General features: G+C 58.8%; 1 protein-coding gene across 2 annotated transcripts; it reads left to right on the top strand.

The window, feature by feature from the left end:
* The first annotated feature begins 4,526 nt into the window (after positions 1–4,526).
* On the top strand, positions 4,527–16,948 carry MIER2 (MIER family member 2). 2 transcript variants are annotated; one of them, XM_024740141.1, is made up of 12 exons: positions 4,527–4,669; positions 7,174–7,299; positions 7,731–7,854; positions 8,381–8,472; positions 8,745–8,814; positions 12,063–12,214; positions 12,330–12,450; positions 13,586–13,737; positions 13,911–14,035; positions 14,119–14,252; positions 15,056–15,494; positions 15,969–16,948. In XM_024740141.1, exons 1-12 carry the CDS (start codon positions 4,535–4,537, stop codon positions 15,988–15,990), a joined length of 1,692 nt encoding a protein of 563 aa, XP_024595909.1. In that variant the 5' UTR covers positions 4,527–4,534; the 3' UTR covers positions 15,991–16,948. The 2 variants fall into 2 exon arrangements, with proteins under 2 accessions (XP_024595909.1, XP_024595910.1); XM_024740142.1 differs by lacking the exon at positions 13,586–13,737 and having other exon boundaries at positions 12,330–12,423; positions 13,867–14,035.
* The last annotated feature ends 5,968 nt before the right edge of the window (positions 16,949–22,916 follow it).

Genomic DNA, 22,916 nt, shown 5'->3' on the forward strand with positions numbered 1-22,916 from the left:
TAAACAGCCTTACTGAGGTATAATTCATTTACTGTACAATTCATTCATTTCAATGTGTACAATTCAGTGGCTCTTAGTATGTTTATAGAGTTGTGCAGCCATCACCAGTCAATTCTGGAACATTTTCACCAGCCCAGAAGAAACCGTGCACTCGTTAAGTCATCTCTCCCCCATCCGTCTCCCCAGCCCCTGACAACCAGGAACCCACTCTCTGTCTGTGGCTCTGCCTCTTCTGGATGCTTCCCGTCAATGGAGTCGCACCCTGTGTGCCTTCTGTGTCTGGCTTCTCACTGAGCATCGTGTTCTCAAGGTTGTCCACGTGGTAGCGAGTGTCAGGGCTTCTCCTCTTTTCCTGGCTGAGTAATACTCCATCTGATGGCCATTTGGGTTCTTTCCTCCTTTGGCCGTTGTGAGTCATGCTGCTGAGAACACTCGTGAACAGGTCTCAGCGTGGATGAATGTTTTTGTCTGTCTTGGGTGTTTCAGGGAGGAGAGGCTTAACTTTTCCCTCTGCCCCCCTGGGTCCCTGGCTGGGGCTCCATGGTTCTGGCTGACAAGGGCAGCTTTGGGAGAGAGAAACAAGCAGCTTGTTAACCAGGTGGTGCGCGTCATGCGGAAGAACCCGGCGAGGAGTCCCCAAAGGGGTGGTCAGGGCTCAGGAGTGTGTGAACATCAGGGCGGTCAGTGCAGAGGGAAGGCCTTGACCTCTGGGGGCCGTGCCTTATGGGCGGAGGGGAGTGGGGCTGGTCAGTAGACTGTGTGTGCTCTGCCTCGGGGCCGGGTCTGCTTTCTCACCTGCCTTCACTGATGGTCACCCTGTGCCAGGGTGGCGTGTTGGGGGGGCATCCGGTGACACCCAGGTGTGTTCCCTGTGCTGTCCCATTGCACGTCCGCCCCCCCCAAGTGCCTGCATTCCCCCCACACTTGATATCATGTGTCCTCCTGGTCACAGAAGTGGTGTCTGACATGTGCTTATTTGCTGTCCCTAATGCTGAGCTTTGCTTCCACCTGCCGATTGGCCATTTGTGTATCTCTTTGAAGGAATGTCTATTCAGAGACTTTGCCTGTTCGCCCCTTTAGAAAGGGACCGTATGATTTGCAAATATCTTTTACCGGACTGTGAGTTGTCTTTTTAAATTTTTAATTTTGATGAAGTCCAGTTTATCTATTTTTCTTTTGTTGATTATGCTTTTTGTGTCTTATCTAAGAAACCATTGCCTGGTAAGAAGGATTTATCGCTATGATTTCTTCTAAGAGTTTTATAGTGATAGCTCTTATATTTGAGGTCTTTGATCCAGTTTGAGTGAGTTTTTGTGTGCGGTGTAGGATAGGAGTTGAATGTTATTATTTTGCGTTTGGATATCCAATTGCCGTAGCACTGTTTGTTGAAAAGACTGTTCATTCTGCATTGAATTTTTCTGTCACCCCTTTAAAAATTCGCTTGACTGTAAATATATGGGTTTGTGTTTGAATTCTCAGTTCTATTAATTTGATCTAAATATCTGGCTTTATGTCAGCACCACACTGTTTTGATTACTGCGGCTTTGGAGTACTTTTGAGATTGGGAAGTGTTCTTCCTTTTCAAGATTATTCTAGCTGTTTGGGGTCCCCTGAGTTTTCATATGATTTTTGGAGTCTGTCAGTTTCTACATAGAAGCCCGGTGGGATTCTGATAGGCATTTTGTTGAATCTGTAGATGAACTGGGGAGTATTGACATCTTAGCAATAGTCTTTTGAGCTATGAATATAGTATGTCTTTCCATTTAGGTAGATCTTTAGTTTCTTTCAATGTGTTTTGCACTTTTCAGAGTATTAGTTTTGAATTCCTTTTGCTACATTTATTCCTAAGTATTTTGTTCTTTTTGGTGCTATTGGAAATGGAATTGTTTTCCTTATTTTCTTTTTGGATTGTTCATTGCTAGTATATAGGAGTAAAGTTGATTTTTGTAGGTTATCTTGTGTCTTGCAGCCTTGCTGAACTCATTTATTAGTTCTGGTTTCTTTAGTGGATTCTTTAGTATCCTCTGTGTCCCAGGTCATGACTTGCCTTTCCAGTTTGGATTCCTTTTATTTTACTTTCCTGCCCCGACTGCTGCCTCCTCCAGGACCGTGCCCTGAAGAGACTGAAGAGACGGTGCCCTGGTTTCGGGTGAGGCGCTAGCCATTTGCCTCAGGGGTGGCAGTAGCTGGGGTTTGGATGGACGCCTTTTTCAGGAAGTTCCCTTGCAGCCTTCATATGTCAAGTGTTTTCATCATGAAAGGGTGTTGGACTCTGCTATGTGTCGTCTCTGCGTCTGCTGAGATGATTTTGGTGTGGGTTTTGTGTTTAGTGTGTCGCTGTGTTGGTTGTGTTGGGTGTCACACCTGTGCTGCGTCCCTGCTCTGAGCCTCTCCTCATTGTTGTGCAGTGTTCTGTGTATGTCGTTGAACTCAGTTTGCTTGGGTTTTGTTGAGTTTTGTGTTTCTGTTTGTAAGAGACATTGGTCTAGTTTTCTTGTTCTTAATAAATTTTTGAACATTGTGATAATGGTAGCTTTTTTTAAAGACAATTAAGAAAAAGTTTATTTACTTCATTATTTGGCTGCCCTGGGTCTTTGGTTGCAGCATGCGGGATCTTTAGTTGCGGCATGTGAACTTTTAGTTGCGGTATTTGGGATCTAGTTCCCTGACCAGGGATTGAACCCAGGACCCCTGCGTTGGGAGCGTGGACTCTTAGCTACTGGACCACGAGGGAAGTCCCAGTGGTAGCTGTTATGATGCTTCCATTTGCACTTTTAAAAAATTTGAGGTATAACTTATGTGCTTCAAAATATACCCATCTAAAGTGTTTAATTCAGTGATTTTTAGTATGTTCACAAAGTTTTGAGACCTTCAGTTCTATCTGGAACATTCCATCACCCCAGAAAAACACCTGACCCCATCAGCAGTCACCCCAGCCCCTGACAACCAGGAACCCACTGTCTGTCTGTGGATCGGCCTGTTCTGGGTGTTTCCCATCAGTGGAATCACATCCTGTGTGTCCTTCTGTGTCTGGCTTCTCTCACTGAGCATGGTGTTCTCAAGGTCTGTCCACTTGGTAGCGAGTGTCAGTGCTTCACCCCTTTTCGTGGCCAAGTAATATTTTATCATAAGGATGGACCACGTCTTGTTTATTCATTCACCTGGTGATGGGCATTTGGGTGTCTACACCTTTTGGCTGTGGTAAGTCGTGCTTCTGTGAACACATGTGTACACCTTTTATGGACACATGTTTTTGGTTCTTTGGGGTGTGTGCCTAGGAGTAGAATTAGTTGCTGGGTCATTTGGTAACTGTTTACTTTTGGAGGAATTGCCAGATTTCTCCATAGTGGCTGTTTGCCTTTTTAAGACAAAGTTTCGGAGGCTGGTCCCTTGTGCAGTGGCTGTGGTGTCAGCACCTGGCTGCGGGGTGTGGCACCAGGGCTGTGTGTGGGCCTGGGTCACCTGGGCCCCGTGTCCTGGGCTGTGATCAGCACTGCTGGTGGCCGGCCGTCCCAGGCTCCTCACGGTGCCCGTGGGTGCCGTTCCCGCCGCCGGCCCTAGGCCCTCCCTGCCTGTCTCCGCAGGGACGCTTGGACTCCAGCGCAGCTACACACCTGGCCCGCCTTGACCCCCGCCCCAGCCCGCGGAGGCCTTCTGTTACCTGGTGCCCCATGCCCCCGGGGCTGGCTCTGACCCTCCACCGCCCTGTCTGGCCGCGGGCCCTAATCCTGCTCGTCTCCTCCGCAGGCCTCCTCGCTAGAGAGGCGGAGCCCTGGCCTGGCCTCTTGCCTCTCTCACAGCCTGTGCCCTGGGGAGCCCGGCTTGCAGACCACAGCAGGTACCTTCCTCCCTGGGGCCCGGGCCTTGGCAGGTGCGAGAGACGGCACACTGGTCCCTGGAGCCTCGGGAGGGGGCGTGCGGGCGGGGTGGCCAGGGCTGTCTCCTGTTGTCCAGACCGAGTGCCTCCGTTCTCCAGAGCTTCCTGGCCAACCCCGGGCCCAGGCTGTGGGTGGGGGCTGCAGGAGGGGGTGGTGCTGGGCAGGCACTCTCCCTCCCCGGGGCCCTGTGCCTCCCCTGAGCTGGCCGCCTGCCCCTTCCGTCTGCTCCCTGTGGCTCTGCCCCCCTCTGCTGCACTCGGGACCCACATGCAGGTCCAGCCTGGGCCCTCACTGCTCCCTGGCTGGGGTTGAGTGAGACCTAGCTATTTCCTTTTTTGTTTTGTTTCTTCTAAAAATCAACTCATTGAAGACCAGTCATGGAGAGAGAGCAGTGAACACATCCTGGTTCTTTAGGGAAAACCCCAGATCTGGTCATGTCCCCCAGCTGCTGGGCCGAGGCCAGAGGAGGGGTGGCGCATCGGTTGGGCTGCTGTGTGCTGACCCCGGCCAGCGTGGACACACGCGCGTGCATACACCCCTGTGGTGGCAGCTGGGCCCCCGAGGCTTCCTCCGCCCTGTGGTCATCTGCAGAAGCTCAGTGGTTGGGACGGTGGCAAGGAGCTCACACGGGCCTACGTCTCCCCACAGTGGTGTCCATGGGGTCCGCAGACCATCAGTTCCACCTGGCGGAGATCCTGTCTCGGAACTACGGTGTCCAGGAGGAGCATGAGGGGGCTGCGCGGGGCCCAGAGAAGCCGGAGGAGGAGCTAGAGAAGGACTTCGTCTCCCAGGTACCCGGTGGGCGGGGTGTCCAGGGGGCATCGCCGCTGCTCCGTCCGCCTAGTCCCTGAGCTCCTCGGACTCCACGGCGACCTGTGCCGCTGACCCTCTGTCTGCACAGGCCAGACCATGCTGGGCACTGAGGTCAGGGGATGGACCAGGCCAGTCCCGCCTTCATGGGGCGCTGGGCTCCAGACAAGCGGGTGGCTGGACATTGAACTCACTGTTCTCAAACTTTTTGCCCGCAGAACTCACTTTTGTGCTCTTAAAAATTATTGAGGGTCTCAAGGAGCTTGGTTTATGTTGGTGATACGACAAACCCATTGTTAGTAGAAAGAACACATTTTTAGGAAAATGAAAAATAACTATTTTCAAGACAAAAAAATTAGGGAGAAGAGTGGACTAGTTTGACCTTTTTGTAAATCTGTGAACGCTGTCTTTTAAGGCAGACGTTAGACTGTTGTGATTTGTTCTTTTGGTTAAAGTGTAAATCTAGCCTCATACAGATCTGTTCTGGTTATTTTTTTTAAGTAAATAAATTTATTTATTTATTTATTTATTTTTGGCTGTGTTGGGTCTTCGTTTCTGTGCGAGGGCTTTCTCTAGTTGCGGCCAGCGGGGGCCGCTCACTGTCACGGCCTCTCTTGTTGCCGAGCACAGGCTCCAGACGCGCAGGCTCAGTAGTTGTGGCTCACGGGCCCAGCCGCTCCGCGGCATGTGGGATCTTCCCAGTCCGGGGCACGAACCCGTGTCCCCTGCATCGGCAGGCAGACTCTCAACCAGTGCGTCACCAGGGAAGCCCTGAGTGTTTTTTTAAGGAGTAATCATAGGGCATTTATTTAGCTTGGTGCTGTGTATCCCTTGGTGCCCATTTGGTCTTATAACCAAAACATGTCTTCTGCTCAAAAAAGAAAAATCAGTTTTAAGGAGTTCAGCTTGAATTCAGAACTTCTCAAAAGTAACCAAAAAAAAAAAAAATCAGCTATTCATTAGCTAAATTACCTCAGCTAAGCTTTCTTCAGGGGAGTTCCCTGGAGGTCCAGTGGTTAGGACTCTGCGCTTTCACTGGTGGGTTCAATCCCTGATCAGGTAATTGAGATCCCCCAAGGCATGTGGCACGGCCAAAAAAAAAAAAAAAAAAAATTTCGTCAGATATAATTTTTGTAAACTGATTAAGTAAAGGAAAGAACTTAATATCCAAAGCAAAATGAGAAACACCTGCCTTTTATATTCCCTCACCAGCGGGCATTGTGGTTTATGAAGTTCACGCTGTCACATCCAAGTTTTCCACAATTGGAATTTTGTGCTTGAAAGCTTTTACGCTGAGTTTTACTCCGTCAAGAAGCGCAGTCAGTGGTCTCCCTCGTCTGGCCAGTGCCTGGCAGGAGGCGGGAGTTGTCCGCCAGCCCCGAGCTCCAGGGTGCCGTCTCCATTACTCCCCTTTCCTCCCACAGAAGATCAAAACGGCACCCGCTCAGGGTGAGCTTTCATAAAATCCATGGCGTCACACAGGCGTTGCAGCGTATTCTTTAGTGAGACGGGCGTCTCTTGACGCCCTTGGTGAGCACGTTGGTGCTCGCGCACTTCGGTGCCCCTGCCCTGACCTCAGAGGCTGCCCCAGCCGCCCCCGTGCTGCTCCTCAGGTCGCTTCCCGGGGAGCCACCATGTCAGCTCCCACCCCACCCACAGGTGCACAGTTAGAAACTGGGAGAGGCACAGGGCGTGTGCAGGAGGCTGGAAGCCGACTGAGACCCTCAGGGGTCAGGACGCGGCATGGCCGGCGGCACTGGCCTCGAGCAGGCGAGGTTTGCAGAAACAGGATTGGAAAGCAGTACCGGAGTGGAAGGCAGTGGTAGTTTTTGCCTCTTCCTTCCCGGTGATTAAGGGTCTTATTTCTGTCTCTTGTCATATCGCGGTGGCCCCAAGTGTCAGCGTGTCAGGCAGCCGTGGGGCCCTCGAGCACCCTCTTGTTTGTTGTCGGTGCGGCAGCCGTGGGGCCCTCGAGCACCCCCTTGTTTGTGGTCGGTGCGGCGAGGGTCAGCCGCCTCTCTGTTACGTTGTTGAGGCGTCCATCTCTTTACTTAGCATACTGAGGGCGTTAAAAGATCAGGAGTGATGTTGGTTTGACCAGATGCCTTTTTTACGTTCATTAAGGGGCCGTGTTTTTCCCCTTCTTGTTTATTGGTGTCTCGTATGGTGACAGTTGATCTCCAGACACTGGGTGTCCTCACAGTGCTTGAGTGGAGCTTGCACAGGCCTGGGCGGGGAGGTGGAGGTGGACGGGAGCCTGCCCAGCTCTGCCCTTCGCGGCCAGGGGCGTTGGGCAGACAGCGGACGCCTCTGGGCTCAGGTGTCTCATCGATCCCCTCCTGGGGCTGTGAGGGGCCCTTAGATGAGGGGCTGGGCCTGCGGTTTGGCTGGGGTGAGCCCCTGTGACTGGTCGTGGGGCTGACGGGCTCAGGGGTGGGGGAGCAGAGCCCCGGAGCAGCCCTGCCGACAGAGCCCTGCCCCCCAGAGCAGCGACATGCCCCTTGACGAGCTGCTGGCCCTCTACGGCTACGAGCCCTCGGACCCCATCTCGGAGCGCCAGAGTGAGGGCAGCGACACCACAGCCAACCTCCCGGACATGACCCTGGACAAGGTGAGGGGGCGGTTCTGGGGGTGGGCAGGAAGGCCCTAGACAGGCAGAAGCGCGGCTTATAGCCTGGCAGTGTGGGTATAGCTAGTGCTGCTGGCTCTGGCCACACACCCAGGGTCAGGGTGGTCGCAGGGACGGCTCTGGGAGGGAGAGATGCTCCGGGTCCCGAGCGGGTCGTGGCCTGGCCAGGAGGGAGGGGCTCTGACTGTCCTCAGCCTCGGGTGGAGGCCGTGTCCCTCCCCGACTCGGTGCCCCTGGCTGGCCCACCCTCGTGCAAGTGCTTCGTCCGCGGAGCAGGGAGAGCAGCCCCGTGGGAGCCCTGCACGCCTAGAGGGAGGCTCGTCCGCCTTGGCACCACCACTGCTGTTCGGGTTAGGGTTACTTGAGATTGCTAAAACAAACTGCAAAAACGTTCTCTACTTTCTTGTTAAAAGGAACAAATAGCGAAGGATTTGCTTTCAGGGGAAGAAGAGGAAGAAACACAGTCCTCAGCCGATGACCTCACCCCATCTGTGACCTCCCATGAGGCCTCTGACCTTTTCCCTAATCAGAGTGGACGTAGGTGTCCCAGCCGCTCCTACCCCTGGGCTGGCGGGCCAAGGAGGGGCCCTGGGCCGCTGGGGACACAGACCTCGGGACCCCTGGGGGTGCCCTGCTCTTGTTCGAGCCCCTGTAGTGACCCCTTTCCCCTGCCCTGCCAGTGAGCTGAGGCTGGTGACCTTGGTTTATGTGAGGAGGGAACGTGTTGGTTCCTGTGCCTGAAAGCCCCTTAGATCCAGGGCAGCGTCCTCGGGCCGTGCGTCCCTTACTCCCTGTGCGTCTCTGTGGCCTGAGCAGGGGCAGCGTGAGGTGCTGGGGGTCTAGGCCCCTGGTTTACGACTGCAGCAGAGGGCGACCTCCTGAGTCCCCGCTCCTGTGCCCGTCACAGCCCGTCACCCGGCCAGGGCCTGGACCCAGCTGCTTCTCAGGAGGGGCACACGTCGGGGTCAGGTGGATGGAGAATGGGGTGGAGGCCCCGGGGTCTGCTGGCTGGGGGGCCGCGCGGGGCCGAGGAGGTGCCTCACCTGCTCCTGTTTCCCCAAAGCCCGCTTCCTGCCTGATGCAGACCAGGAGCCTGGCTCCTCCAGCTCGTCGGACACCGAGGAGGACCCGCTTCCTGCCAACAAGTGTAAGAAGGTGCGCGGCCCTGACCCTGCGGCGGCGCCCTCAGCGCGGGCCTCTGCTGGGCTGGGGCTCGACTGCGAGTGAGTGCCGTAGCCCCGGGGCCCCCCCGCCCCCGCCCCAGGACTGGCTGCACTGGACACAGTCACACGCACAGCTGGCCTCTGCCTCCCACCTCACACGTCGGGCCAGGTGGCCTGGCTCTGGGCGGCAGCCTGCAGCCCCCGTCAGCACCGCGCGCCTGGGCCTCCGTCTGCCCTGACTCTCCTGGGCCTTTGCCTTTGCAGGAGATCATGGTTGGGCCTCAGTTCCAAGCCGACCTCAGCAAGCTGCACTCGAACCGTCAGGGTGAGAAGAGTAAGTGGGCCTGGGAGGTGGGGGGACAGGGAGCAGGAGAAATGCCAACCCCACTCCTCTAGGAGAGACTCCCGGGTCCAGCCAGAGTCAGTTCCCAGGTCCTCGGAGCGAGCCTGAGGGTCCTGGCCCAGGTCCGGTGGCCACCTCCCCGGGGCAGCTGAGCCTGCAGGACACTCTGGGAAGTGGCCGTCCCTCCCCGCCGGCTGGTCCTGGGCCCTGTGGGCCACCCACCCCCAGGGCTGCTGCGCTTGTTCCCCGGGGTGTGTGGGCTCTCCCCACGTCACCCACGCGTCAGTCCCTCACCTCGTCCATGGCTCGTCCCACAGGCCCTCCAGAGACGTGTGTGTTTCTGCGTTCTGCCTGGCCCTGTTCCTCAGGGCGCTCACCATCCTGGACTTGTAGTCTGTCTGTCTCTCGATCCCGCTGGCATGAATGTGCGTTGCGTACGCTACGGTGTTGGGTTCCCTCGTGTGCACGCGCCATGCCACGTTGGCTCATCCTCCTGCTGGTCAGCGTTCACAGTGGTTTGCCCTGTGGTTGTCTTCGTGGACACACACCCTTGTTCCTGGGGCGTCATCAGTAGGCACCGAGTGGGGCCCCCGCTCGCCAGCAGCGTGGGAGTTCCAGTTGCTCTATGTCCTCATCAGCGCCTGGTGTGGTCTGCCTTGTTGACGGGTGTGGAGTTGTGCCCCGTTGTGGCTTTAATTTGCAATTACTGGCCACTTGGTGTCTCTTGGGAGGTGCGTGCTGAGGCCTTTCCCCTTTTAAATTGGGTTGCCTTTCTCTTGTGACTTTCTGCGTGGATGCACATCCTTGGTTGGCTGTGTGCACGGCAGATGTTTTCTCCCAGTCTGTGGTGTCTGATTTCAGTGACATCCAGCTTATCTTTATTTTAGCCACAATGTGTTTGTATGCTGTCTAGGGAGTCTGCAGGTCTTGAAGATACGTTCTTTTATTTCCCCTTTTATGTTGGCATCTATGATCTAATTTAATTTTAATGTATGGTTGGAGGTATGGGTCAGGGTTGACCCCCCCACCCCCACCCCCAGCCCTGCGTATGGAGAAGTCCATTCTTTCCCCCACCGAATTGCAGTGGTGCCTTTATCAGGAGTTGTGTCCGTAATGTATATCTGCCTTTTGGGGCTTCTCTTCTGTTGTTCTCTTGTCTAACCCTGGGTCCTTACCACTCTCTTAATTATTGCAGCTTTGAAGTTAGTCTGAGATGGTGCAAACCCTCCAACTTTGTAACTTTTATTTGTATGTCCACGTAAGTTTTCAAATTAGCTTGTCATTTGTCTCAAAAATGCCTGCTAGGATTTTGATGATGGTTGCATTGGCTCTTTATTAATTTGGGGGAGATTGATACATGAACGATATTGACACTTCCAGTTCACAAACATAGCTTACTCCTCTGCTTAGGTCTTCTTTATTTTCGGCAGTTTTTAGAGTTTTCAGTATAGCAGTCTTGTGAAATGCAGAAATGCAGTTTATTATTTTAAGTAATCTTGTACACAGTGACTTGGCTAAATTCACTTACTAATTTTATTACCTTGTAGATTCTTTCGCACTTTTAGACACATACAATCATATCATTTGTGTATGATAACTTCTTTCTTTGTGATCTTTTTATGTTTTATTTTTCTTGCATTACTGCACTGACTCCTTTTTGTGTGTGTGTGTGTGTGTGTGTTTTTTAATAAATTTATTTATTTATTTATTTTTGGCTGTGTTGGGTCTTCATTGCTGTGTGCGGGCTCTCTCTAGTCACGGTGAGCGGGGGCTACTCTTCGTTGCAGTGCGCGGGCTTCTCGTTGCGGTGGCTTCTCTTGTTGTGGAGCATGGGCTCTAGGTGCGTGGGCTTCAGTAGTTGTGGCATGTGGGCTCAGTAGTTGTGGCTCGTGGGCTCTAGAGCGCAGGCTCAGTAGTTGTGGCGCATGGGTTTCGTTGCTCCGCAGCATGTGGGATCTTCCCGGACCAGGGCTCGAACCAGTGTCCCCTGCATTGGCAGGTGCTTAACCACTGCACCACTGCTTGGCCATTATCTCCTCAAAATTGGTCCTGTGCTTTGTCCTCTTCCTCCATGACTCAGTTATACATGTCTTAGGTTGCTTGACCATCTTACACATGTCCCACATTATGTTCTCTTTAAGCTTCAGTTTGATTTTTTTGAATGGAATTCTTTCCAGTTTCACTAATCACGTCTTCTGCTGCTGTTGAAGCTGCCCAGTGGGTTCATAATTCACACACTGCATTTTCCAGCCCTGGAATGTCCATGTGATTCTTTTGAATTGATTTCAGTTCCAACTTTCCGTTGATTTTGTCCTTTTCCCTAAAGCGTTAATCATAGTTATGCTGAAGTCCTGTCTGCTAACTCTGATGTCCAGCTATTTGTGGAGTTACGTGTTGTCACGTGGTTTACCTCTCACCTTCACGCCATAGGTAGACACACGGCGACGGTGGCAGGTGTCGCTTTTTCTCTAGAGAGGGGCTGGGACTCGGGGTTGACTTTGCAGATGGAGAGAGGTGGTCGCAGGTCTACAGGGGCGCCAGCCCCAGAGTCGCTGGTTCCCTCACAAGAGCGAGTCCAGTATGGAGCCGGTTCCACTCTTCAGCCACTGCACTGGGTGTTTGGCTTGTGTGTGTTGTTTAGTTTTGGCCCCTGTGGTTCTTCCCTGAGTATTCAAGAGATGCTGGCCCTGGGGTCTCCCCAGGCTTGGCCCTGAACCTTCCCTTCTGCCTCTTGCTGCCACGCCGTTCCCCCCGCTGGAGGCTGTCCCCCCGCCCGCCCTGAGGTTGTAGGGACTGAGGCAGCCGTGGGAGCTCTTGCCTGAGCGAGGCCGCTGGCGCCCAGGTCTCCCCACTGTGCTTGATTGAGTCTGGGCTCTTCTCGCTGCTCCCTTGGGCCTCTGCCTTTCGCCTCCCTGAGCTCGTCCTGCAGCCCCTCCTCATGGGCCACACTCAGAAGTCCCCCTTCCAGCCTGGGCTAGTTGCTGCCCCCTCTGGGACGCTGGCCTTGATAACTGGCTGCTCAGGGCCCACTGACCTCCCACCCCTTCCTGCCTTCCCGCCACCTCGAGCACCCAGGTGCCCGGAGCTGGCCCTGTGAGATGCAGAGGTGGAGGCCCAGGCCCTGATGGGCCCTTGTCCTCCAGAGGGGCTGAGTTGGCCTGCTGGTGATGCTTTTGGGGAGGAGGTCAGAGGAGGTGCAGACTGCGTGCCGGCACGTGAACTTGCCCCCTCCTGCACAGTCTATGAGAATGAAGACCAGCTGCTCTGGGACCCCAGCATCCTTCCTGAGGGGGCGGTGGAGGAGTTCCTGTACCGGGCGGCGAAGCGGCGGTGGCGCGAGGTGGCTGAGTCTCAGCTCCCGGAGGGAGAGGCGGTGAAAGACAGCGAGCAGGTGGGCGGCCCTGGGGGCGGAGGAGCCATGGGGGGGGGGGCAGGTGTGGTTGTGTGATGGTGACGGATTCAAGGGAAACCACTTGTCCTGGGCAATGGTGGCTCCCCTCCCCCAGGCACTATATGAGCTGGTGAAATGCAACTTCAATGCCGAGGAGGCCCTGCGGAGGCTGCGGTTCAACGTGAGGCTCCCCGGCTCATCTTCCTCTAGTTTCCCCATCCCTCGGAAAGGTTCCAGTCTGGGGAAGGGTCTCGTGCCCACTGCCAGTCCCCCAGCGCTGACCCCCGCCTGGATCTCCCCCATCACCCCCTTGCCGTGGGGACTGAGGGTCTCCATGTTCACTCCATCCAGGGACACACGCTCTCCCACCATTGCACCAAATAGGCATGACCGAAGTGGCTGCTAATGCCAGGTCCCCATGCCCGTCTCCACATCCGTGTCCCCCCCCCACCCCCGTCCTCCCCAGGCCCGTGTCCCTAACACCAGGCCTGGGTCACTGGTCTCCCCACACCCCACAGCACTATATGAGCTGTGCTGAGCACCAGGGAGTGGGTGCTCCCTGCCTGTGGCTCCCTTGTAACGACTCCCACGCTGACCTCTGTTGCTGCCCCGGCCCTCTGCCCTCAGCCCTGGACGTCTGCCTGGCCGGGCGCCCGTGGCTCGTCTGGGAACCTGGCTGTCCCTCTGCGCCGTTACAGTGGCTCCCACTCCGGCCCCTCGTCCCTGTCTTGTCTTGCTCCCCTGGGGCCGGCAGCCCTGGCCACTCCCACTCCCCACAGGTGGAGGAGCAGGGCCTGGCCGGCACTGGGCTCACGCTTGCCGTCTGGGCGTCTTCCCTGGGAGGTTGCAGCGGGTGAGGGGCCCTCTCGGGGCTCTGTAGGACAGGGATGGTGCCCCTCTGACCGAACCCGGCGCGGCCAGGCAGCACTTGGTCCTCTGGGACTGGTGCCCGCGGCTCCCGCCTCGCCTGTCGCATAGCGGAGGCCGCTTCTGCCCCAGAACCCGCTGGGCTGCTGCCTTTGTGTCCTGACCTGCTGTGTGCCGCACGCCCCCCACCCAGCTTAGGGCTGGTGACCTCTCTCCCACCGGAGTCTCAGGTCTGCCGTGAAGCTGGCCTCGGGGAGGCTTGTCGCACGAGGGGGTTTCGGTGAGAAGATCAGGCAGTCCCTGGGCGCCCCTGCGCCTGCTTGTCTCAGCCCTCCCCAGGCACGGGCGCTGGGTCCCGTGGGGGTGGGGTTGTCAGCTGCGGGCGATCCTCCGAGATGGGAAGACGCCCCGATCGCTCACCCTGGACACGCGCCCGCGGGGCGACCTTGGCCTTCCAGGATGCAGGCCTGGCTTTTTGTGCTGCGTTGTAAATATGCCCTCAAGTTGGCTCACGCACCCGGCGTGCCCTTGTGCAGACGGCTCTCCCTGGAGCGCCAGTGACCCCCACGCTCAGTGAGAAGCGGGCTCGCTCCGCGTGCCCTCTGGGCCGGGGTTGTCTGCCCCCCTCCACCGGGCCCGTGAGGAACAGAGCACACGTGGGTGCGGCCGTCCTCGGGGCGTCTGGGGCGAGGGAGGCGGACGGTGGGCCTGGAGCCGAGGCCGGGCACAGAGCGGGGGCAACTAGATGGGGTGCTGAGCTAAGGGCACGGGGTGGTGGGGAGCAGGCTGGGAAGGGGCTGGGGGCCAAGCTGACCGGCACCGCCCGCAGGTGCGCACACGGTCCGTGGGCGAGTGCGTGGAGTATTACTACCTGTGGAAGAAGTCTGAGCGCTACGACTACTTCTCCCAGCAGACGCGGCTGGGCCGCCGGAAGTACGGCCCGTCGGGAACCACGTATGTGCCAGGTGCCCGCGGGGTGGTGGGGGAGGCGCGCTGGCCTGAGGCAGCCCCTGCCCTCACCTTTCCTCCCCCTGCAGGGACGCAGACCAGGACCTGGATGGCGGTGACCCCGATGGCCCTGGCCGCCCCCGCTCCTCGCCGCCCCTGCCTCTGCCCGCCACTGCCGACGGCCTGGGCCCTGAGCGGGACCCCATGGCCCGGATGCGCACCGGTGAGTGGGGGGTGGCCCCTTTTCTCAGGGGGCGCTTCTCCCCGGCAGCCCAGCCTGGGCTGGTGGACACGGAGGAGTGAGTGGCATCCGGGGGCCAATGTCCCTTCACCCCCACATGGTCTCACAGGGTGTCACACACGAGTCATCCTCAGGACTTGGCTCTCCACATGGGGGTACCCTGTGCATCCTGGGCCCCAAGTGGGGCTGCTCTGCAGTCCCAGGTGGGAGCCCAGGGGGTGTTGCGCCCCCTTTGGTGTCTGGGCCCAGGGCCGTGCAGGAGCAGGACAGAGCCCAGGTGGCGACTGCAGTTTTTGAAGGGGACCTCAGGGAACAAGGATGCTGCTTTGTGGGTCTGCTGGACGCTGGGGCTTCCCCTGTTCTGGCTCCAGGGTCCAGTTGGGTCTGTGGTGTGCCCGGGGGGTTGTCCGCATGCCTGGCCCCACGGCCGTGTGCGGGAGCTCCCCGAGTCCACGCCCCTCTCACTCTGTGAACTGCTGCGTCCTGTCCTGCCCTACAAGATGGGGGTCATGACCTTCCCAGGTGGGGCCCTTAGCCTCAGTGTGCCCTTCCGGTGTGACAGGGCTTTTCTGCATCCCTGTGTGTCTTACGTGTTTGTGTGAGAGCGTTTTGTGAGGAGGGGTCCTTGGCTTTGCTGGACCCGGCAGGTTGGAGCCCCGCACCAGGCACAGCCTGAGGTGACTGTGGCTTTGGGGCGAGCAGGCCGTACCGGGCTGCCCTTGACCCGGTGGAGCTGGGCGTGGGCGTTGTCGGGGCCTGGCCACAGCTGTGTTCTCCCCCCACAGAGCCCCTGAGCATGGGCAGCAGCACATCTGGGAGTCTCGGCGCGCCCGGGGAGGCCTCCGACGGCCCCCCGTCCTCGGAGTCAGGGCCCTGTTCCTTCCAGCGTCCGGACGTAGACGCGCCCCCGGCCGTGCCCCTGCCTCGGCGGCCCCCAGCCCTGGCTGAGCCAGCCTTCTACTCCCCCACCACGGCCGCTCCAGAGCCCGGTGCCAGCCCGAGGCTGGCTGTGGACTTGGCCCTGCCCGGGGCCCTCCCCGAGGAGCTGCCCCTCATCTCCAGCCACGTGGATATGGACGGAGAGCCCGAGGAGGCCGTGGCCCCCGCACAGGTGGCTTTGTCGGTTGCCGAGTTTGGACTCATCGGCATCGGGGATGTGAATCCCTTCCTGGCCGCCCACCCCGCGTGCCCGGCCCCTGCGCTGCACTCGGAGCCCCTGTCACAGTGAGTGCGGCCCCTCCCCGCCCCACCCCCAGCTGCTGTACCCCAGCCTCAGTCCAAGCTGAGGCCAGCGGGAGGGGTTGCCCCCGGGCCCGAGGATGGCGTGGCCCCACGGAGCAGGCCAGTGGTTTCTTCAGCTTTCTTCTGGTTTTTATTTGGCTCATTTATCTTCCTGGCTACGTAATACATTCATGTGGCTCAGAATCCAAGAAGGTACAAACGGGGCCAGTGCCAGGTTCCTCCCGGCCCTGCCGAGCTGCCAGCCCTCCCCAGGCGGCCGCCGAGGACAGTGCTGCCTCAGAGGGGGAGGCCAGGCGGCTGTGCCGGCTGTGCGGGCTGTGCGGGCTGTGGGGCGGTGTCTGCCAGTGAGGCGGGGGCGAGGCCGTGGTCCAGCCTGCGTCCCGCCCACGCCCCTGTGCCGGGCCTCTTGCTCTGGGCTTGCACTGACCTCCTGTCTCTCCCTCTCTCCCCCTGCAGCTGTAACGTGATGACCTGTTGATCCCTGGCCACAGGCGGGCGTTTGTGGCCCAGATTGGACTTGGGGCCGCCGTGAGGCCTGCCTGTCAGTCTTCCTGACCCTCCCCTCCTCGCGGGCCTCCGGTAGCTCCTCTGCTCAGAGCACGTCAAGGACCGGGCTGAGCGGTGGCCCCTCCCCACGCCACACACGCACCAGCACTGCTGCCTGGCTCTAGCCTCTGCGCCCACCACGGGACCCGTCGGGCGGCGGGGCGCGGAGGGCTGGCCCATCCAGCCAGCAGAGGCGAGGAAGGCGTCCGGACCCCGCCAGGGACGTGGGGAGGTGGGGCCGGACGCCGCCCCTACCAGCAGCAGCCTCCGCCGGCACCCTCGGCACTCTGCTCGCCCGTCTCCCTGCGCCTGGCCGGACTTCGGGCTGCCCCCGCCCGGGGCTCAGGGGGCAGCTGCTACTCGGTGCCAAACCCTGTGGGGCACAGAGCCATATACCTCGATGTCGGCCCGCCCCGCCCTGACGTCCACCCGCTCTCTCCACTTCAGGAAAAGCCGCACTTTATGCCCCCACCCCACGCCCACCTCCACCCCGGGGCCCCCAGCAGCCTCGGGCGTGGGTCTGAGGACGCAGAACTCACAGCCCCTTGGTACCGAGGCCTGTCGCCTGCCACACTAAGGGGCCTGGCTCCAGCCCGTTTCCCTGACCCCCTAGGTCGTGTTTCTGTTGAGGCTTCCTAGCAAGATGGCTTGGGGTCCTGGGCCTTCTCCTCTCCAGCCTCCTCGTTTTATTTATGTTTCTGTTTACAAATCGGAGTGGGGTCCTCCAGGGGCAGGGCAGCGCTCCCGGCCCCGGTGTCACCAAGGGGGGGCTTTGGCTCGAGCCCGTCCGCAGGGCCGGACTCGACCTTCCCTCGGCCCACCAAGGACCACACTGTGAAGTGACAACTGCCTTGATCCCCTTGCTGTTTTATTTATTAAACTTGATTTGAAGCCCCGTGGGTGCCTCGTGGTGGGTCAGGTGGGTGGGACGCGAGGAGGTGCTGGGCCCCCAGTGGACCCCGTGCTGGGCCCCATCCAGGGACCTGGGGGCACGGGGGTCGTGGGGGAGCATGCTCTGTGTCTCAGTGACAGTGCGAGGGAGGTGGCCACGCAAGTGGAGGTGACTTTCAAGCTGGACCCTGACGGGGACAGGCCTGCCTGTGAGCGCGTGTGAGGGCGAGGCTGGGGCCTCACACGTGCGGGGCAGGGGCCCCTGTGGAGACTGGACGGGTGGGGTGAGGGCCGCCTGGATGGGGAGGGATGCCGAGTGGAGGAGGCTCGGGGGCCAGTTGTGCTGAGTGTGTGGAGTCGGGGGTCAGTCCTGGCAGAGCTGGCTTGCCAGCGTGGGAGCCCAGGGCGCTTGGGTGGGACGGGAGGGATTGGAATGGTGGTGACGGAGTTTTCGGTCTGTTCGTGCTTTCAGTGCTTCAGAGGTGGTGTTTGCCGTCCTCTGGTTTCCTTCTTTCTCAGTAAGTGGCGTCTCCAGGCTGGCTTCTTGCCCCACTCTGGGCGTTTAAGGTTCCTCCGTGGCTGTTCATGGCTTCATTGTTCACTTGTTCGTGCTGGGTGTGTGTTTTCTGGAACGGACTGTGGCGTTGCTCCGCTCGCCTGCCCGAGGGCACCTCGGTGTCCTCGGTGTGGTGGCGGTGGACGCAGCGCCCTTAAGCCCCCGTGTGCAGGTGTGTGTTTGGTGAACACCCAGGAGCTGGACCGCGTGGCAGTTCCCCTGTGCTTTTGTGAGAACCTCCAGGGTGGCTGCCCCTCCGTGCGCCCCTGCCTGAGGCTGCCCGGCCCCGCAGCGCTTGGGGCTGTCGGGACCGTCCCAACAGGTGCTTCCCACGGCCCCCAAAGGCAGGCTCACCCTCCTGGGGCGGGAAGTGAGTCTGCGCAATGTGCTCTTCGCGCTCATTGGCTGAAAATGTCCGTACCCCTCCTTGGTTTTTCAAGCACTGTTTTTCTTTTTAACTTGGTATAAGATTCTAGGTTTCCTTTTTTTCTTTCGGCATTTTTAAGATGTTCCGTTTATTCCTGGGTTCTCTTGTTTCTGACGAGAAATTTGGCATTTTCACTTGTGTTCCCTAAATACGATGTCTTCTTTTGCATACCGTGATTTTCTCTGTATGTTTGGATGTGTCGCGCCTGGTGTTTCCTACATGGAGCTCCTTGGACCTGAGGGTTGATGCCTTTCATCGCTGGGGGGGCTTCCTGGCTGTCATGTGTCAGGTATTTCTGCTGCCCCTTCTGGGCTCTGCTCCTGGGTCCCTGGTTACTCAGCAGACCCCTGTCGTCGTCTGCGGACTCTGCATGTGTCGTCCTGTCCTCCCTGTGTGTCTGGACCCGTCCTTGCTCCCTATCCCTCCTTCCACTGCTCCAGGCTGCCACCTGGCCCGTCCCACTGCGTCTGTGACACCTACGCTGTGTATTTTGATTCTAGTATTTGCAGTTGTTTTTTTCTATATTTTTGCTGAAATTCTCCGGTTTTTTTCTTGTACATTCTTTATCCTTTTTATAACAGTTACTTTAAACCTTTGGATAGTTCACCGTCTGGGCTATTCCTGGATGCACATCTCTTAACTGTTTTCCCATGCTTATGGGTCAACAGTGTCTCCCATTCTTGTGGTTGTTTTAAAGGAGTCTCTTGCCAGTGCCCTGCCCGGCCTCCCTGTGGCCGTGGCTGCTGCTTTGCGGGCCTTCCTGGCCATAACTGCGTTGGTGCCTGTCTGCCTTGGTTTTCAGAATGTTAGTGCCTGGCGCGAGGCTACGGGGGTCCCGCTCGTGGCGCCGTCCAGGGCTGCCTGTGGACGGGAGTGTGTTCAGGAGCCAAGCATCGGTGTTACTGCGGTGTTTACTGCTTCTCTTCTTTCTGCTTCCTCTTAACTGTTGTGCCCGGGCACATGGCCCCTTGCGGTGACCAAGGCGGCCACCCTCAGTCTGTGGTCCCTGCAGAAGGTTGGGTGAGCCTTGTTTCTGGGTCTTGTACCCATAACCGCACTAGTAACTCTGGCTGGGCAGGAGGGGTCTTCAGATTGGCTGGGCGGGGGCCACCTCCTCCCCTCAGGTGGTCGGACAGGCCTCCCAGGGAGGGGCCGGCGTTCCAGGTGGGGGGGGAGTGACAGGAGCACCGAGCACGTGGGCAGGAAGGGTGGCAGCTGGGCCCACAGGAGTGGCATCAGCAGTGGGGTCATGGGGCAGTGGAGGGCCAGGCGAAGGAGGCTGTCCCTCTAGGCCCGGGGACTGGAAATCTGACTGCAAGGTAGCAGGGGCCTCCGAGGCTCCTGAGCTGGTGCAGAGTGACCGTCGCTCCCCTCAGGGGCATTGCCTGCTGACCAGGAACCTTCCGTACTGTTCGTTATCGCTGGATGTCGTGTACAAAGAGGCCCTGAAAGGGGAGCGGCAGGCGACGTGCCGTCCACCTCTGGTTCAGGGGTCTTGGTGGTGAGCCAGGCCCTGCCTTCCTGAAGGTCCACTCGTTTCCATCCCAGACCCGAGGGCAGAGTCGCCAGCTGCACCGCACCACACCCAGGTCCCCCGTTCCGTCCCCGGTGGTAGGGGACACCTGCACAGCCTCTGGGATGGGCTTCTTAAAAAGGGAAGCGTCGTCGTACTTTTACTATTACTGTTTCCCAGGTTGTCCGGGGTTTTCTCCACTCTACACAGTGGGGAGTAGAGCTCTTTTGTGACCTACGTTCTAACCATACCGGGCACTTGGTTTGAGGGGCCTTCCCAGGGGACATGCCAGGATTCCATGGCATGGAATCAGGTGACCCTGATTCCAGCCCCTCTGCTGAAGGAGGCTGGCATGAGCCAGGGCCACACTGGAGGCTGGACCCACAGGCAGCTCCCGGGGTTGGGAGGGGGACGGAGGAGGTGGCCCCAAGCTGACAGTCCTGGGCTGGGGCCTCGGCCTCCCTGGCCCAGGACCCTGGGTTCTGGAGTGGGACTGGGCTGTTCAGACCCGACCCCACTGTTTAGCCAACACTTCTGTCCCCACTGTTCTTGTTTTCCTGGCTGTGGTTCTGGGATGGGGCTGCCAGATGAAATACTGGGCACCCAGTTAGATTTGAATCACAGGTAGACAGATATTTCAGTGTAAGTATATCCCATATAACATTTGGGACATACTTATGGTAACAAGTGACGTATCGCTTATCTGGGATTCAAATTTAATGGAGTCCCGTGCGTGTCCTCGTTGAATCTGGCAGCCCTATTGCTGGGCTGCTGTAAGGATATGGAGCCTGGGCGCCTGGCACATCGGACGCCCGGTGAATGTCCGGAGATCGGGGCTGGGCTGTGGCTTTGTCCAGCGGCGGCCGCTCCCGTCCCACCAGTCTGGGGGCTGACTGGAGCCTGTAGTGCCTCCCTATCTCGGGGGTCCAGTGGGTGGGGCCTGGCCCTCCCCCGCAAAGCAGAATTGGAGGGTGGGCAGTGGCGGCTGCAGAGCTGGAGCGTGGAGGCGTCTGTGGGGGTCCGATGCCTGCTCACACAGCCCCCGCCCCCCCGTAGTTGGAGCCGCAGCCCTTACTCAGAGGAGACTTGGGATCGAGCTCCATGGTGAGCACTTGGGAAGTGAACTCAGCCCCTGCTCCAGTGGGCTGTCCCTACTGGGCGACGCACAGGACAGTGGTGGGGTCACGGAAAGGGGGTTCTTGGCCTCTGAGGTTTGGAGGACTCCCTGGCCCTCCTGTGCCGCCCGTGTCACTTTTCCTCGTCAGTCATGACCTGCCTGAAGGACCCGGGCCCGTGGCTTTGCGGGCAGGGGCGGAGGGGTGCGGTGGGAGCTTGACGGCATGCTCGATGGGGTGACCTGCCCTGTCTTCCCTCGTTTCTTGAGAAGCAGGTGGAGACCAGTCTCGTGAAGACGGCTCTGTGACTGTCTCGCACGGCTGTGATCCTGCGAGAGTTCGGGCTCTGGCCCCTGGGCTGTTCGTTGCTCACGGGCTCACCCTCATTCAGAAGCAGTGACTGAGCGCCGGGTCTGTGCTGTCCTGCTTCCTGGGGCTCAAGCCTGGGGGTGGGCCGATACAGTCTGAGAGCACAGGAGGGGTGTGGAGGGCACCATGAGGTCGGGGTGGCCTGCACGAGAGGTGACGTCACTGGGATGGGCTTCCAAATGGGGACTCAGTGCTAAACCGGGAAGGTCACCCTGTCCCCTACCGGAAGGTGGTGCGCCCTTGAGGGGTGGCGGAGTCCTGGGAGCAACGCGGTTCTGGGATTCTGGGTGAATTGACGCTGGGTTCTGACGGAAGCCCACCTTAGGTGCCCACCTCCACCATTTTGTCTAGTGCTTCCTAGCGGGGCAGGCCACTGGTCAAGCACTTCATTATGACCCCAGGGCGGGTGCTGGCCTGTGCCCATCGTGCAGATGGAGAGACTGAGGCGCTGACTGCCCACTTAGCTTTCCTTGCCTGGACGCGCCCGGCACAGCCACCTGGGGTACAGCCTGGGCTCCAGGACCCTCGGCAGGGAGGGAGGCCCGTGTCAAGGAGCTGACTCCAGGGTGGCCTGAACCCCACGAGAAGTGCAGAGAGAGGCGGGGCTGCAGGCTGCATCAGGGGGCACCTACTGTGTGCCAGCACCTTTCTGCCCACGCCCAGCGCCTCTTCCTTGAAACAAGCCTGGGCCCCTCAGGTGGGGGGCGGCAGCAGGGCAGCGGTGACCGCCAGGCACAAGGGGAGGCCCGGTCTCCAGGAGACACAGGTGAGGCTCTCGGGCCCCAACTAGGGGCTCGGTTCCATCATGCCGCCAAGCCCGGCTCCCCGTGGGGCGGGCCTTGCTGGTCCCGGGGGATTCCCCAGCTAGCCCTAGTTTTAACCCCTCATCCTAATCCTTGCTGCCCTCACCACATTTTGACCTTGATCCCGCCCAGGTATTTTTAAGGGCAGGGTGAGACAGGTCAGCGGGGTGGGGGGGTGGGGAAGGAGGGTGACCACATCTGCTCCAGACGCATGCTCTCCCTTCAGCCACTTGGTCTCCCGGCTCGTCAGGAACAGGCCATGCTCCTTCCCACCCAGTCTCTGCCCGCGGGAGCCTCCCGGGTTCAAGAACCCCACGGTCTCCACCCAGGCCGGGCCCCACCACACTCCTCTTTGGCGGGCCCCGCCCGGCACGCAGTAGGTGCTTAATAAAGAAGCCCACATTTCATTGATGCCAGTATCCTGTTGCACCTTCCCTACCTAAACTGAAAGTGTCAAGACTACACAGGAGTCACCCGATGGCCGCAAGGCTAAAGTGAAGAAAGTGCCATGATGATGACGCCGGCTAACAGTCACGTAACATGTATGCCAGGTACCTTCGCACGTAGAATTCCGTTGCATGAATGAATGAAGGGATGAATGAATGACAGGGCCCACCCCTCCCTGTGATTACAGCAGGAGGACCCAGTGGACGGAGCCGGAGCCTTCCCAGGGCGGGGCCGCGCTGGCAGGAAGGAGTCCAGGGCTGCTGGATCCCCCTGAGCCTGAAACTGGTCCCTGGCGACAGCCCCACCCCTGCTCAGACAGAGAAAAATCTTCCCGGCAAGTAATCTGATTCTTCTGGACGCCTTGGAGGAAGTCTGGGGGTGAGGGAGGAAGCTGCATTTTTAGGATGTGCCTTCCCAACTCCTCAGGGTGTGCGGCTGGAAAGGGGGGGTTGCTGGAATGTGCTTCCTGCACTGTCTCCGCCACGCTGCAGGCGGAAAATCCAGGTCCATCAGCTTCCATGCAGAACCTTGTTATGTCCTGGGGGTGGGCTGAGTTGAGTGTGTGTGTGTGTGTGTGTGTGGGTGGGGGGCGGTGTCTGATGGCCTGCTTAGGGAAAGTTGTTCTGGGGTTCAGGGGCCTTGGCCCAGAGACACCCCCCTCAACCCCACAGTCTGGCCAATGGTGGAGGAGCCACAGATCAGCTGTGCATTGTCACCCCCCCCCCCAATACCTTGGC

This window comes from Neophocaena asiaeorientalis, unplaced genomic scaffold, assembly GCF_003031525.2.
Source record: "Neophocaena asiaeorientalis asiaeorientalis breed wild unplaced genomic scaffold, Neophocaena_asiaeorientalis_V1.1 scaffold469, whole genome shotgun sequence".
Classification (NCBI taxonomy): domain Eukaryota; kingdom Metazoa; phylum Chordata; class Mammalia; order Artiodactyla; family Phocoenidae; genus Neophocaena; species Neophocaena asiaeorientalis.